This window comes from Artemia sp. Qi Xiang Cuo, chromosome 15 (genome assembly GCF_049724085.1).
Source record: "Artemia sp. Qi Xiang Cuo chromosome 15, ASM4972408v1, whole genome shotgun sequence".
NCBI lineage: Eukaryota > Metazoa > Arthropoda > Branchiopoda > Anostraca > Artemiidae > Artemia > Artemia sp. Qi Xiang Cuo.
This window is the reverse complement of record NC_142808.1, coordinates 18,053,471-18,071,481: the sequence shown is the minus strand read 5'-3', so window position 1 is coordinate 18,071,481 and position 18,011 is coordinate 18,053,471. Positions and strand designations below refer to the sequence as shown.

At 36.5% G+C, this 18,011-nt stretch overlaps 1 protein-coding gene across 1 annotated transcript in view; it reads left to right on the top strand.

The window, feature by feature from the left end:
- The window catches only part of RNF220 (ring finger protein 220), a 154,577-nt gene that overhangs the window by 11,078 nt on the left and 125,488 nt on the right, over window positions 1-18,011 (top strand). The window contains exon 2 of the mRNA XM_089101456.1: window positions 7,411-7,530. Within this exon, the coding sequence (XP_088957582.1) occupies window positions 7,411-7,530 (120 nt within the window). The remainder of the gene's footprint in view (window positions 1-7,410; window positions 7,531-18,011) is intronic.

The following is an 18,011-nucleotide window of genomic DNA, read 5'->3' as shown; positions in this document are numbered from 1 at the left end:
ACAAATATTTGACAAACTCAGTAGGGTTAGATTGAATTTTAGCTGCCATGTCTTTAGCCATAAGCAATCACTAAAGATTGCATAAGTAGAACAACAATTATGACATTTCACGGGCCTTTTGGCCCATACACCCCCCCCCCCCCCAAAAAAAAAAAAAACTGGATTTGTAGAGTTGTTCCTTTAATTTCTTATACTTTTAACACGTTTGCCTATTTTATGTGTTTTTGGTAGTGTGCCTCCCCCTCCTCTGTAACGCTGTGCTCTCTCTCAAATAAGTTACTGCTTACCTGCTCGTTTTTGCTTAAAAGGTAAAGACCCTTACAGCTAATTGCCAGGGGCTTTTCGTTGGAGAAAAACTGCTTTTTTAGACTATCTTCACGAAGTTTGTAGCATCCTAACGTATTAGAAAAAATAACTGCTCCGAAATTATCCTTCCTACATTCTGAAGTAATCAGGAAGCGAAATTCAAACACTTTTAAAATGAACTATAGAGGAGAAGCCCCGAATCGGCCAACCCGGCCTGATTTGAGTTAGTAAGTAATAGTAAATCGCATATACAATTTCGCATTAGAAAATCCCTAAAAAAAAATTTAGTTTTGGATTAAAATGTGTATTTTCTCGTGCATTCACTCTAATACTGTTTATTTTTCCTGACATTCTTGAGTTTTGAGGATCAGAACGGTATTTACGTGTATGTAAGAGATTGATATATGCAGGATAGATCAAAAATGAGAATGGAGCTCAAAAAGCAGTAGTCTATAAGCTATGAATTCTTTGACCCAAGGAGGAGAGTCTTAGCTCCCAAATGCCCCTCCTTCCCATTTGGGTCTATGGCAATATCCCGCTTTGATGGTCGATCAAACTCTAGGGCTTGAAAAACCTGTTTTTTCGAAAAAACAGGTTTTTCAAACCTGTTGAAGCTTCATTAAGAGATATGAAAAAGGAGGGTGTTTCAGGCCTGTTCCCTCCCAAAATCCTTATATCTTTACCAATTTCTATAATTTATTATATTTTCTTGATAATGTGCTATGACTTTTCTTGAGGTTATGTTCCCAAGTGTCCCTGTCAAGGCTTCATTTTTATGGAACATATTTTTCAACTGTAAAATCGTGAAATATCTCTAAGAAGGAACCGTCATTCAGCCTGAGACTTCAAAATTTGGATAGGTGATGATACAGTTTGGGACTAATATGCCAGTGGGGGCACAACGGATTGACCTCTGATGAGCAATACGGAGCCCAGGACTCAGCTTCAGCTGCTGGAGGGCTGATGCAAGGGCCTTTGTAATCAGGAAGAATCGTTAATCCATAGACTACAACATGGGAATAATACAGTCCCATTAAGGCTAGTGTCCCCGTGGGCAAGTTTTTTGGGATCTCATTTTTCTGTAGTCCTAAAGTTTTAAGGTTTTAGCCTAAGAACACAGCTTTGCTATCATATGACAGGTAGGGCTGCCACCTGTAGTACGAAAGTGCTACTTTAGCACTAATTCATCATGTGTAGCACTGTAGCACGTACTCAAGTGTTTCCACCTACAGCATTCAAGTACTATTTTAGCACTAGTACAGTCAATTTTTTTACTGTAGCACCGAACATCGCTTTATAGCACGCGAATTTTGGGCAATTGTAGCACTTTAGGAACTAGCCATTGTGGCAACCCTGGTGATAGCTGAGATTCAAATTTATCCCTCTATCGGATTTCATTTTTGATTTTTTTTTTTTTTAGATTGAAAAATATTTTCAAAATATTCCCAACTCGTTTGGGTCAGTGCTCGGCCTTCGCAGTTGGACGTCGTCTTTCGTGATCTATAATTATAAGCTGTTATGCAAGTGCAGGGAGTGGCGTAAATAGATCCTGACTATTTACATCCGTCGATCCTGACTATTTAGTGGTGTAATGAGATTACTCTGACTATACATAAAGCGAATAAACAAATAAAATAAAAATAAGGCACAAAATCAGATGGGGATAATTTTCACCCAGTTGATATACGAAGAACAAAGCAAGTACTTTGCAAAAACTTCCGCTAATTTATTTTCAATGCTTATATGTATTAAATAAAAAAAAAAGTTTTTCCACTGAGAACAAGGAGCAACACTAAAACTTAAAACGAACAGAAATTATTACCTATATGAGGAGGATTGCCCCCTCCTCAACACCTCGCTCTTCATGCTAAAGTTTTTCGGCACTTTCAAAAAAGTTAGTTATTGTTCTAATGAAACGACCCTTGTCTTTCAGGAGTCGTTTTTAAAGAATTGGGACAAAATTTGAACTTAAGCGTGAAGTGCAAGGCGTTGAGGAGGGGACAATCCCCCTCATATACGTAATAATTTATGTTCGTTTTTAAGTTTTAATGTTGCTCCTTACTCTCAGTTGAAGAAACGTGTTTTTTAATTTGATTTCTGATCGTTTTTTAAATAACGACAGGATATCTGGCTCCACGTCCACGGAAAATCCTCCTCCCCATGGAAATATCCTCTGGACAATTTAATCATGGCGAAAATTTACCCTGGACAATTACCCTTAGCATCTCCACTAGTAAAAGTAAGACATAAAGAAATTTTGCTGGGGGAATTCTGGCAAATTCCCCCAGTTTAAAATTTTCCCTGAAAAGTTCACCTCCTGGAAACTTCCCTCTCCATAGAAAATTCTCCCCATGCAAAGCCCCCCACCAGAAAATTGCCTTTCCATCAAGACCACACTGCCTTTCCATTATAAACAATAAGTAGAACAACAGGGGAATTTTTATACAAGTCAGTGGAACCCAACTTTAAATGAATATTTCGACCCTATATCCAAGGGCCGTCCTCAGCAAAACAAACGAAAAAGAAACAATATAAAAGAAACTCATATTACAATTCGATCATTAAAACTGAAAGAAGTTTTTTTAAATTTTCAGTCCTGGTTGAACTTCCTCGAAGTAATGATGCTAGAACTGTTTTGAAAATTAAAAAACAAAAAATTCAGTTTTAATTTTTCAGTTTTAGAGGTTTCAAGCTCCTATCTACAAAAATGTGGAATTTTGCATTTTTTGCCAGAAGAAAGATCACGGGTGCGTGTTTGTTTTATTTTTTTTTCCAGGGGTGATCATATCGACCCAGTGGTCCTAGAATATCGTGGGTGGGCTCTTTGGAACGGAAATTAAAATTTCTAGTGCCCTTTTTAAGTGACCAAAAAAATTGGAGGGTAACTAGGCCCCCTCCCACGCTCATTTTTTTCCCAAAGTCACCTGATCAAAATTTGTAGATAGCCATTTTGTTCAGCATGTTCGAAAATATTTTAAGTATGTCTTTTAGGATGACTTAATCCCCCGAAGTTCCCGGGAGGAGGGCTGAAAGTTATGAACTTTACCCAATGTTAACATATAGTATTGGTTATTGGGAAGTATACAGTACAGACGTTTTCGGGGGATATTTTTCCTGGTAGTGAGAGGGGAGGTCGGGCCGGGACGTAAGCAAGGAGGGGGCCTCCGGGCCCGCCCCCCCCAAAATCTCACGATTTTTTCATTTTCCCATAATTTTCTGATTTTTCTCACAGAATAATGGGTTTGAAGGGTTTGCCCCCCCCCCAAAACAAATTGCCCCTCCGAAACAAATTCCTGCATACATGCCTGGGGTCGGGGGTTATGTAGGAGAATCTGTCCACGAAGTAAGTTTTCATGGGGGAAGGGACATTGCTATGAAGGGGACGCCGGACTTCTCAGCATTATTTAAAAAAAAGTTCAGAAATTAAATATAAAAAAAAAAGTCTTTCAACTGCAACAGCAGCAACATCAAAAATTTAAACAAACAAAAAATATTACATATATGATTGGGTTCACCCCCTAGTAAATACCTCGCTCTTTAAGCCAAAGATTTTTTAAGTACTGTCATAAGATCTATTTATTCTAATTAACTGCCTTTGTGATTAATCGGTCATTTTTAAAGAATTGGATCAAAATTATCAGATCTTAAAAAAAGATCAGAAATTAAATATAAAAAAACAAGTTTTTCAACTGCAACAGTAGCAACATCAAAACTTTAAACTAACAGAAAATATTACATATATGATTTGGTTCACCCCCTAGTCAACACCTCACTCTTTAAGCCAGAGATTTTTTAGTACTTTCATAAGAGCTATTTATTCTAATTAACGGCCTTTGTGATTAAGCGGTCATTTTTAAAGAATTGGATCAAAATTCGAACTTTCGCTTAAAGAGCAAGGTATTGACTAGGGGGTGAACCCCCTAATATACGTATTAAAAATATATGAATATAGTTCGTTACGTAAGTTAATTCGTAAGTTACGCATATTTATTACTAATAAAAACGTTCGTAAATAAAATGAAACAAGTTTCGAGAAAGCCATTTAACCAAATAAAAGTAAATTAATATGAAAATTTTGTTTTAATTATTCATGTACGGTGAGCCAAGATCAAAACCTGCATTTATACAAAAACGTTCAAAACTTAAATAAAAAAAAAAAAAGTTTTTTTAACTGAAAGTAAGGAGCGACATTAAAACTTAAAACGAACAGAAATTATTCCGTATACGAAAGGGGCTTTCCCCTCCACAACGCCTCGCTCTTTACGCTAAAGTTTTTATTGTTTTAAAAATTAAAGTTGTGAGACAGAGTCAAACTTTAGCGTAAAGAGCGAGGCGTTGAGGAGAGGAAAGCCCCTTTCGTAGACGGAATAATTTCTGTTCGTTTTAAGTTTTAATGTCGCTCCTTACTTTCAGTTAAAAAAACTTATTTTTTTATTTAATATATATATATATATATATACATATATATATATATATATATATATATATATATATATATATATATATATATATATATATATATATATATATATATATATATATATATATATATATATTGATGAAAATATCGGTACTCTTCTATTAACCGGACTCTTTTTATATCTCAACTTGAGACACGTTGAAAAACCCGTTTTTACGGGATGATACAAGACACCACTGTAGAGAAATACAATGTATACTGTGGTTTTAATTGCGTATGCGATTTAAAGGGTTTTTTTTTTGGGGGGGGGGCACCTAGGTTAGGTTACGTAGTTAATATATGCTATGCTTTGCCCCCCCCCCCCCCCCCTAATGTATAAATATATAGCTCAAATTTGTTTCTAAACTATTATACAGTCATCTTATTTTATTTCATTAGCATTAACCAAACCAGCACTATATAAAAGAAGTCCGGTTAATAGAAGAGTACCAAAATATCTGCAAAACACATAAATATAATGACGCAATTGGTAGTTTTTTACACGAATTTAAATCGTAAAATATTTATTCAATGCCATTTTTGCAAATACATTTTTTTTCATGACATACTATTTTCGGTTTTTTTTCCAAAAATACTTTTAGATTTTAAGCCTCGTTTTCTTCTTCGTTACTTAAGGATTATCTGCAGGAGGTTTCAAGTTTCTAGCTTAAATCTCAATTACTGCCAACAGACTGACACTTGAGTTTAAGATAGCGAGTAGTTGGTTTACCAACTAAACACACTTCTAACTGACATGCTATATTTAGCAAGACATAATCTTAGAATCTGTGTCGTATTTTAACATCATAATTACGACATTTAATCATGAAAGGCTGTTTTCTCGACCTTTGTCTTCAATTGCCCCAGATTTGGTTCCCTCACAAAAGAATTAGATTTAACCTGAAAACACTTGAGAGTGATTTAGCAAGATCGAGAGATTTGTGTAATTCACTAAACAAGTGTTAGTTTGAGTTTTGACATTTTAGATGAACTGATTTGAAAAGTAAGTGCACTGCGATTGTTAAAGAGCGTGAGAATTAACAGAATAAAAAGATAGTCACGATTATGATGTAATGAAAAAAATATACAAATCTGTTACTCCTATAGCCGTGGTCGTACCTAGGGAGATGGGGAGGGGGGTTGCCAGTTCGACCCCCTCCCTAGAAAAAAATAAACAATTATATGAAATTTATAATCTTTAGCCAAAAAAAGATTAGTGCTGTCTTCCCACCAAAAAGGAATGCCTAACCCATCTCCATCCCCCCAATTAAATTAATGCGCTTGCTGCTTGCTACAATTTCATTCCGAATTACTACATGTCATCATTAAATATCTATGAGTTATTAGCATGGGCGTAGGGAGGGGGGCAGGGGGCAGCTGCCCCCCCCTAGACCTTCAAAATTACATTAGTTATGGCTGAAAAAGCAGATGGTTTGGGCAGTTGATAAAACTCCATCACACTATCGACTACCCCCCCCTAGACAATATGCTGCCTAATGCAGCCTACGCCCATGGTTATTAGGCCCCACATTGTGAGGTATCCCCCTATCTAAGAGATATATCTATGTGCCACGGTGAGTGTTCAAAGTGTAAAATACATTTTTCTGGTATTTTCATTGACAAATATCAAAGAAAATACAACATTACTCCATCCCCCATTATTTTGAAAAATATCTTTTTGTGTTTTCATTTAACAAAATATAAGAAAAACAGTCCTTGAATAGTCCACCTAATACAGGGTATTAACTTCATACTGCTCCAAAAACATTTTTGTCTTAATCTATTTTGTACTTACGTATTATACCGACCACAATGTTGTTCTTGATCTGTTTAAAACCGGTTTCTCTGTGTGAACTCGGAGATGATCAGCTTAGCCTGGATGAGATAAACTACATTACACGTATATTTTAATTAAATATTTAATATATAGAGTTGGTTAAGCTAGGTATTTAATATAATGCGTTCTGGGTGGCCTGCTTTCCATAATTCTCTGTTGTAGTTCCCACAATTTCTTTTCTTAAGTATTATGGGCACTGGTGCATTATACGGACATTTCTAAAAAGGCAAGTTTGGTTAATGCTAATGAAATAAAATAGGATGAATATATAATAGTTTAGAAACAAATTTGGGCGACATATTTGCACATTAGGGGGGGGGGGGTAAAGCATACCATATATTAAATATGTGAGCTAATTTAGCCTAGGTACCTTTTTTCCCCCTAAACCCCAAAAACAACAGTTTAAATATCGTAAACGCAATGAAAACTACTCTGGGCATTTCATTTCTCAATAGCGGTCTTTTGAAAATAACCAGTCTGGCGGGTTTCGCCTCTCATTAGTATATAAAAGTTTACGTTTATCACACTAGTTTTCATTATATTTTGGTATATTTCATTAGGATGAACCTAACTTCATATCTTAGGTGTGGTCGGCATAATGTGTAAGTACCATTTATTTTGTTTGTAATGTAGTGCTTCCCTGTAACATCAGCCATAAATTCCCATATAAAAGTCAAAGTCAGACCTTTAACTTTAGTTGCTTTCCGGTAAAGAGTGTAACCTCATGAAAAGTACCATTCAGTAATTCCTAAAAGGAAGTGACTGAATAGTCCGGGCTCTTTTCTCAAGTGACTCCTTTATGTTTCAGATGGACAATAGCCCTTCTTTCATACCGACGTCGCTACCACCCCATTCACTGGCATTGCTGTCACAAACCAACAGTTTAGCTGACGCTTTAAGAATACCCCGAGTTTTTCAGTCAACTCAGGTAGGAGGATAGTTTGTCATGTGATAGTAGATGAATGACTGATAGTCTTGAATGGAGTCTCTTTCGTGATTCAATAGTGGGGGCAGGGTAGTTTAATCATATTTGTGCTATTTGAGCTTTGGCGCTCGAATTGTGAGTGTAAATTAATTATTGTATTGTACCGGATTAATGACGCTTCTTGACTACCAATGTCCTCCTGTCGGCCCTGGGTACTGGTGCATTATGCGGGCACCGCTATATACTGTATGTGGAATGTCAAACGGGAAATGCTACAGTCAAACGGGAGAGATAATAAAATAGGATGAATATATAATAGTTTAGAAACAAATTTGGGCTATGTATTTGCACATTAGGGAGGGGGGTGTTGATAAAGCATAGCATATATTAAATACGTAACCTAACCTGGGTACCTCCCCCCCCAAACCCCAAAAAAACACAGTTTAAATATCGTAGACGCAATGAAAACCACGCTTTGGATTCCATTTCTCTATTGAAATACCCGTTTGGCGGGTTTCGTCTCTCGTTTCCTTCCGTTTGACATTCCACATACAGTATATAGCGGTGCCCCCATAATGCACCAGTACCCGGCCATGTAGTGTGTTGCTACAACTGAGCTCGAACTCTGGTCCTTGTATTACCAAGCTGAGATCAAACCCACTACGCCTCCACAGAGCTAGTGTAGATTAAATTATGTATTTAATCTATTTTTCAAATAACTAAGGGTAGATCTTGTTTACTTTGGCTTGATTTTTGTTTTCATTTGGGAGAAAAGAGCTAAATATTTACTAGCGGATGATAGCTCAGTATTTGCATGGAGAGCAGCTGAGAGAAACTCTATTTTTGAATTTTTCTATTTTAAAAGGAACACTTTATGAGTATTCAAATAACTAAATAACTAACCTTTTTTCAAATAACTAAGGGAGCAGCAAAGAGAATCTCCATTTTAGAATTTTTCTATTTAAAAAGAAAAACTTTATAATTATTCAAATAGCTAATCATTTTTCAAATAACTTAGGGTAAATCTTGTTTACTGTGGCTTGATTTTTATTTTCATTTGGGAGAAAAGAGCTAAATATTTACTAGCGGATGATAGCTCAGTATTTGCATGGAGAGCAGCTGAGAGAAACTCTATTTTTGAATTTTTCTTATTTTAAAAGGAAAACTTTATGAGTATTCAAATAACTAAATAACTAACCTTTTTTCAAATAACTAAGGGAGCAGCAAAGAGAATCTCCATTTTAGAATTTTTCTATTTAAAAAGAAAAACTTTATAATTATTCAAATAGCTAATCATTTTTCAAATAACTTAGGGTAAATCTTGTTTACTGTGGCTTGATTTTTATTTTCATTTGGGAGAAAAGAGCTAAATATGTACTAAGGGATGATAGCAGAATATTCGTATGGAGAGCAGCTGAGAGAAACTCCATTTTGGAATTTTATATTTAAAATTATTACTTTATGAGCCTCAATAAGGAGAGATTTGAACAGAAGAGGCTTGTTTCTTAGCACTCTTCAACTGAGGTATCTACTGTTTAAAGTCAAAAGGAAAAAATATGTTCACTTTATGATTTCTCATTATGGTTCATCCAGTGCTTAATATTATGATTAATATTTTTCTTGCATTGATATAGGATCATGATACAGGATAGTGCCATTCTCAATAGAGTTGCACAACATTAAAAGATACCGAAACGTCGATATTTCTTAACTCGGCAGTTGATTTTAAAAATATCATAAAGAACTATTACTCGTGAGAAATGCTAGTGAGAAAAATTAATTATGCTACGACTATATTAAAAAAAGTATAAATCTTAATGTGCAATTCGTGACCTCCCTCTCCTCATTACTTACGTGCCTGTGGAAGGCTGTCTAATATAGTACAATCGAGCTAAACCAATTTTTGGTTTATTTTCAGTTTAGCCACATTCCATTTGGAGGGTGGCTTTGCTCATTTCAGTCGTAGGGGTCAAAGTTTCTCTTTTAAGCGAAATATCACCAGGGGCTCAAACACCAGGTTCTTTACGAACAAACTTCACGAAATTGAATTTAAACATTCAATGCTTGAAAAATCTTTAGAAAAAACGAAAATATTGGTTTTCACTGTCCATTGGGTATATCTTTACATAGGATACATTTAATATTTTCTAGTTTTAGGGAATCAATACAGACCCCTTCTTTCTCTGGCTTCAGTACTAGCTGTGTTGTGGGACAATGAGATTTGTACTAGACCATAGACTAATGAATATATATATATATATATATATATATATATATATATATATATATATATATATATATATATATATATATATATATATATATATATATATATATATATATATATATATATATATATATATATATATATATATATCTTGAATACCACATTCAGAGGTAGCCCAAATATACGCACATGCCTTCAACCCTTCCACGCTTTATACTAAAGTTCAGCCTTTTTATCACAACACTTCTATTTTTGACTGAGATACCCTTTTAAAAATAAGAGGGAAGCTGTATATGAGTGAGCTGGAGATTTGAGGAGTCTTGATTGGGCATAATGACAGCTACAATGTAATATTACTTCAGCGTTCTCACCCTCCCAGCTATTTTTCAACTGGTAAACGAAAAATTAATCGAATGGACTAAAATTAATAAAAGCAATAAGAAACTTTAGCGTGAAGAGGGAGGTACTGTGGGGGGGGGGTGACTCCCCTCATATATGTAATAATTATAACTAAAGACGAATTTGTGATATTCCTAAACATTCGTCACAACCTTAATGGTGTCTACTTAATAATGAGACGAGTATAGACTTGCTTGGCAGATAAAAGCTCCCAGTACCCGGTTTTGCGGATACCCGGCGTCGCAAAGTATTGACAGAGCTAGTTTCCAGACACGGATCTATCAAGGAGGCAGACTTGTGCCTTTATAAAGAGGCGACCCACCACAATGTTAAGCGATTTCAGGTCCTAGAGGTCGCACAGAGATGGCGGTAATCGCATTTTGTAGCCCAAGCTCAAACTAAGAAACTTGCAAAATTTCATCCTCCTCCGACTTTATCTTCATGGGGTAAACTGGGCCGGAAGTTTCGACCCTCCCACCACAGCCCCCCTTTAACGTTGTCCGATTGGGCTGAAATTTGGAGGTTAAGCTTTCCTAGGGCCCGGGAGCTTATCCTCGAAATTTCAGCTCAATCCGATGACTCCTTCCATGTTTTCAAAATACCAAATATAGCCACTTAAAATTCATCATTTCTTTTTTTTCTTAGCCACGCCTACAGGCCACAGTTGGCAACTGATCCGGGTGAATGAGGACTCATTCGAAGCAGAATTCGGGCCTTTTGATATTTTGAGACCGAAAAAATTATCCCCCGAATTTACATTTACGAAAAACCTCGTTTTCCTATAATAGCCCATGTTAATTTTCCCCACCACAACCCCCCTTTAACGTTGTCTGATCGGGCTGAAATTTAGAGGATAAGCTTTCCTGGGGCCTGGGAACTTATCCTCGAAATTTCAGCTCAATCTGATCACTCCTGTTTTCCAAAAACCAAATATCAAGTTTTGTGGGAATTCGCTTTGCGAAAAAAGATTCCATTTACTAAAAAACAATTACAATTGTGTCTCATTAGTCCAGCGGTTGATACTTCAGACTGTCAGGCGGAAAACCCGGGTTCGATTCACCGTCAGAGCAAATTTTTTATTTACTGAATTTAAACTTTAAAAAGAAACTCAGTTTCTTTTTTAAATTATTTGAAAAAAATTACGTTTTCTAAAGAGTTAAAGAGGCTGAGTTACAAGGTCGACCCTTAAAACGTACAGGGATTAGGAGGCATAGTTGGGGGGCTGTTAAAGAGGCTGAGTCACAAGTTCGAACCTTAAAACGTACATGGATTAGGAGGCACCCTGTACGACGTGATTTGAGTATTCAGGAATTAAAAGCCTTAAAACAAGAATGTTCAAGAGCGGGCGGTTTGGGGCGCGGCAGCCCCCCAACTTTAACTCCTGACACGATCAGCTAACAGTTAGTCAAGCAATAATAAGTAATAAACTGTACAAAAACGTGCAGAAATTATTTGAAAAAAACTACGTTTTCTAAAGAGTTAAAGAGGCTGAGTTACAAGGTCGAACCTTAAAACGTACAGGGATTAGGAGGCACAGTTGGGGGGCTGCCGCCCCCAAACCCCCGCTTTCGCAGCCTTTAAATAAAAAAAAAGTTTTTTAAACTGAAAGTAAGGAGCGACATTAAATCTTAAAACGTACAGAAATTATTCCGTATATGAAAGAGGCTGTGCCCTCCTCAACGCCTCGCTCTTTACGCTAAAGTTTGACTCTGTCTCACAACTTTATTTTTTTAAACAATAAAAAACTTTAGCGCAAAGAGCGAGGCGTTGAGGAGGGCACAGCCTCTTTCATATACGGAATAATTTCTGTTCGTTTTAAGATTTAATGCCGCTCCTTACTTTCAGTTTAAAAAACTTTTTTTTTTATTTAAAGGCTGCGAAAACTGTGCCTCCTAATCCCTGTACGTTTTAAGGTTCGACCTTGTAACTCAGCCTCTTTAACTCTTTAGAAAACGTAGTTTTTTTCAAATATTTATACAATATAACGATATGCCACTATTTCTGATCAACTTTCCTGTTTTGGAAATAATTTTTCATCTCTTATTGAGATAACCTCTCAACCCCAAATAAGTCAGCGTAAAAAACGCTCAGAATGAGAGTTAGTCTAGAAGAAAAAATAAACTTAGTTCGATAGCTGGTATAAATAAGCCTATATTGATCAAAACAGGCCATTTTTAACTTGACTGTTTTTAACTGTTTGATTGTTGCCTTAAAATTGTTTTAATGTTGCCTGCAGTTTTAAGTTTTGCCTGAACGCTTTAAACAAGAGTTAGTCTAGAAGAAGAAAAATAAAATCTTAGTTCAGTGGCTAGTATAAATTATTGACCAAAACAGGCCATTGGAAGAAGGCTACGTCTTCTCAACTCTACTATGGTCTTTAACCTTTAGCTCCCAAGTTATGTTTTGCTTTCTGGAACTGTAAGGGCTGCTGTGTGTAACTCAGACAACTATCAAATGTAGCCATAAATTATCAAGCTGAAATAGTTTAGCTTTATGTTTAAAGAATCAGGAGATATACACCAGTAATCAAAAATTTTATATTTGAGCAATTTGTATAAAATTGTTTGGCAATGGATAACTTGCATTACATTTATTGCCACTAAAACACACTTGACTGCTGCTTAGTGCCATAAAATGACATCTCTCGCCTGCCTCGGTTACGTTTGCTGTATTAGGAATAATATTAAAAGTAAATTTATTATGACTATTAAACTAGCTACCAGGCATGGTTTTCTTTTCTGAAAGAAATAAAATATCTTCCTAATACGCGTATTCATATTTTCCCAGGGCCCACAATTCTTGTACAATCATTTCTTACTGGCCAAAGAGCCTGTTGGACGATAGGTATGAAAAAAGAATAACTCTTTTGGGAACCAGAAAAAATTGTCCCCTTCCCCCAAACACAAAATTTCAAGTCCCCATACATCCTTCGGGAAAACTGTTGCCTGAAAGTTTTAGCTAGACCTCCCAGCCACAAGACAATACCAAGTTCTGTACAAAATACAATCTCTATAATGCAAAATACTCGCTTGCTTTTAGGGTTAAGACATAAAAAACGTATACTCTCTTGTGAGGATTGAACACCTACCGGCGCTTCGGGTTTCATTGTTGTTATTTTGGAGACGATTTACATACTTGTAATCGGTAAATCACGTGACTTTTTTCAATTTAGTCATTGGTTGGGAGATACGGACACTTACCAATTATACAAAGTAAGAAACTCTCGTAACGCCTCAGCAAAGGCTATAAACAGGCAGTAAACAGGTTTTGCTATTTGTTTAAACTCAATACCATTTTGAGGAATCTTTCATGCCTTTAAAGTAGGAAGGGAATGAAATTAGGAGCTTTGGGAAAAATGACTTCATCAAATAAATAGAGATAATAGCATATTTAAATTTATATTAAATAAAAACTCTCGGCTCTCAACCATATGCCATATACAGCAGAGGGGAAGAAGCAAAAAAAGACATGCAAACTGAATTTTATAATAAACAAATTAAAACAGAACTTAGAAAAATAACAAATAATACCTTGTGTGTGACAAGCGATGTATCGGGTAAGGGTATTAACGATCGCTCACTTTCATTCTGTTGTTTAGAGATAGGACTTTTCTCAGAAAGAGAAAGGTGGGTCAAAGTTGTAGAATCAGTCTTTTTAATACCTTATTTTGGAAACAATATTCTGATTTCGACTATCAGAGACGTATCAGGTTTTTTTTTTGGGGGGGGGGGGGGTACAAGAGCATTTTTTCGGGGGGGGGGGAGGGGAGGTATTGAAAACTTTAAACAACGCATCAAAGATTGGTTTAAATTCATTTTTTTTTACGTTTTTGCGAGTCGGACAAACATTTCGGGGGAACCCCCCTGGATACGGCCTTTTCGACAATTGTTCGTTAGTTTTTATCTAAAAGGAGTCTGCAGCCCTTTTGCCACGTCCTTGAGGCTCGTTGCTAGTTATCACAGATCCAACCAAGAGACTTAGGGTGTGATGAGAGGTTGATTAGGGTGTGATAAGAGGTTGATTAGGGTTTGATTAGGGCATAAGAGAGGTTGAACCCATCTGACAATGAGACTTCTTTCATTGAAAGTGGTAGTAGTAGTGGTTACATGTTGACCTTTAACTAAGAATTATTATTCTTAAACCCCAGGTGGCCTTTACACTACGACGGGTTCTTCTTTCTATGCAACAAGTTGATCAAAATAATTTTTCACAGTGTCAAAGGGTTTGTGCAACTTGGCATAGCGTAACTAATTTCTTACCTTCTGTCTGGACAGAAACAAACATCAATTCAAAAAGCAAATATAAAGGGATTTTTTGGGGGGACGGAAGCGGGGTCGTAAAATTTGAAAAAAAATAAAAATACTAATGGTATCTGAAATATAAGAGATTGAAAGACAAATCACAAAATATCTCAGTGTGATCACAGACGTAGATAGGGTAGAAGGTTGAACGGTTGGAAAGTACACCCCCCATCCCCACCCCAGGAATCCCATTATTATACTAGGAATTATCTTAAAGGTGAATGTAAAGCTAATTCCTGATTATGGCAGTATATTTATCTAGATGATTGGTTACCTCCCGCCTCCAGTCAGGGAAAAGCTCCGAACACGCAGATGAATATGTTGCGGAAATTAAACTAATTGGGTCTGATATAATTATCAGATTATTGACAATTTATTTCTACAGATTTTTTTACTGTGTTATAATAGTTAGACATCGAATTAATAATTTCAACAAGACTAGCGGCAGATAAAGTGGCAAAGAACACGTATTTCTGGTAAATACTATTAAGCAAGGATATGGAGTCCAGAAATTTTCACTATACCGAATCCAACTCCGAATGCGAGTCCATTCAGCAAAAATTTACTACAACTCCGACTTAGCGATTCCAACTTCACAGCCCTGTTTTAAAACTTAATTTAACTAGATTTTTTAAGTTATGCCGACTCTTAACTCCGATTCCAGACATCCAGACAAAGAATTTTGTATAGGAATTCTGGTAAATTCCCCCAGTTTAAAATTCCCCCTAAAAAGTTCACCCCTCGGAAATTTCCCTCCCCATGGAAAATTTTTCCCATAGAAAATCTTCAAAGATGAAAATTCACTCCCCCCCCCTCCAGCCGAAAATGTATACAAACTTCAAAATAACAAATACTATAAGTAAATAATGGGCTAATTTTATAGCTTAAAGACCTTCTCCTAGAAACTGTGGCGGGGGGGGGGGGTCTTGCTATCTCCAAAGGCATTGATTTTAGATCTTTCAACTATGTTGAACAAAATGGCTATCTCAAAATTTTGATCGGACAATTTTGGGGGAAAAGGGGGTGTGGGAGGCGGGCTAGTTGCCCTCCAATCGTTTTGGTCACTTTAAAGGGGCACTAGAACTTTCAATTTCCGTTCTACTGAACCCTTTCCCGATGTTCTAGGACCATTGGCTCGATACGATCACCCATGGAAAAATAAAATAAACGCGCATCCGTGATCTTTCTTCTAGCAATAATTAAAAAATTCCATATTTGTTCAGATAGGAGCTTCGAACCTTTACAGTAGGATTCTCTGATACATTGAATCTGATAGTGTTATTTTCATTAAGATTCTTTGACTTTTAGGGGATGTTTCCCCTTTTTTTTTGAAAATCCGACAAATTTTCTCAGGCTCGTAAACTTTGATTGGTAACATTAAACTGATGGGTAAATCCTATGTATTTGGAATCAGAATAATAAGCCAATTCTTTTGGTATATCTTCTGATATCAAAATTCCGTTTCTTAGAATTTCGGTTACTATTGAGCTGCGTCGCTCCTTCATTACCACGAACTGTTTGAAAATAACTTGGTGTCATGATCATGATATTTTTTAGACTTTGAGATGCTGTAGATGCAGCTTTAAGAGGAGGACAGTGCGGCCTTTGGAATGGACGCGGAAGTGTCAAAATTTTGTCTCTCAAATTAATAATAGAGAAATGCCTCTTTAGTCCTCACTCAGTTTTATAGATCATGAACAAGGATTTGATGTAGCCGCTTGAAGAGCTTTAGTGAAGTTCCTATCCTTGGGTGGCGTACCAGATAAATACGTTAAAGGGATTAGTGTTAATACGTACGATAACAATATTGCTGCAGATTAATTTGGAAATGGGGTTAGTAGTTGGTTTTGTATTGAATCTGGAGTTAAGCAGGATTGCGTTCCATCCCCATTTATATGGATCAATTTGATGGACTTATCCTATGCAGCACGGCAAAGGCTATGGGAAAACATGGAATACAATGAAAAAGCAAACTCTCCTAGACTTTGATCATGAAAAAGATTTGACTTTCCTACTTGAAAATTCTAGCAAAATGAATAATTGTTTTAAGTTTTGAGAGTTCAGGGTGCAACAATAGGTTTGAAAATTAATATTAAGAAGACTGCTGCTTAGACTAGGAATAAATGAAGGTGAAGAGCAAGAGCGGATCCAGGATTTTTGTTCGGGGGGGGGGGGGGTTACCCGATTTTGCCCCTTCTTTACAGGTATTTTCGTCTTTACAGGTATTTATTAGACTTATTTTCGACTCGGTCAAAAATTTTGAGGGAGGAGTCAAACCGGATACCCCCCCCCCTGGATACGGCCTTGGTGAAGAGGTAATTCTGGGTAACGAAAAGCTCCATCAATTGCGCAGCTTAAATTACGTGAGCAGTATTATCAGTATGGTCGATTCAGTGAAGATGTGAATAGCCAAGGCTCAGGTTGTTTTTTCCACAGTAAAAAAAGTAATAGAATAAAAGAATAAAAGTAAATAGGACGATAAGACTGCAAACTAAGATTTGCATATTGGAAGCTACGGTGACGACAGCCGTCAAGTAAGATCTGAAAGGTGGGCGCTTGGGAAGATTGATGAGGATTTGTTAGATGTTTTCCAGAAGAACTATCTATGAATAGTTTCGGGTACCCGTTTGACTTAACATGTTTCAAACAGTAACCTGTACGAAAAATGTGGTTCCATCCCGCTTTCTAGGTAAGGCCTATAATGAGAGAAAGGTTGAGATGGCTAGGACAAGTTTTGCAGATAAAAGATGATAGATTGACAAAGATCGTCCTTGTCGACCCAACATCTAGGGCCAAACGAAAAGCAAGTCGTCTGCGAATGGAGCCGGAAGAGATCATAAGGAAGGATTTGAAGGAAATTGGGACTTCTTGGGAGAGTGTAAAGAGGAAAGCTTTGGATAGATTTATATGGAGGAGGAGTGCCCGCAGCTTATTGGCATCAGGTGGCTTGGTGCTGCAGTGAGCTGCTAGTAATAACAGTCCAGTAATAAGGTACCAGAGAGATTATGAACTTGAAACTCTCCCTTCCCCTCCCAAAAGGTGAAATATTGCATTCAAAGCACATTTTTTCTTAGTAGTTTCTAAAAAAAGGCAAACTTGTCCCCTAACTATCTCGCTACAAGACTCGGTCCACTCCCTGAATGAGAATTTCCTGTAAAACTCCCTGAATTCATGATGTAACATTGTAAGAAGTATTGCATGTAACATAATAAAAATACTTTTTAAAAAGTACTCCAAGCCATACAAGCAAAGTATGGCTTGAAGAGTTTATAGATTGGAGAATTTCTCTCCTATTGATACATCTGTGCCATTGTTTCTGTGTGAGCCAAAACTAATAACAATTTGGGACGATTGTTTGTCGCAGGCTATATTCATTGATATCCCCGGTATTCTGATAACTTGGGCCTGTCAATTTTTATCATACTGTACTATCGCTCTCTTTATATCCTGTATGATGTGTTCACTATATTTCGTGAAGCTGATCCAATTTTTTCGGCTTCGCCAAATAGTTGCTCCACCTACCACTGTGTGCGCAAAACACAAGATTGATCCATTGA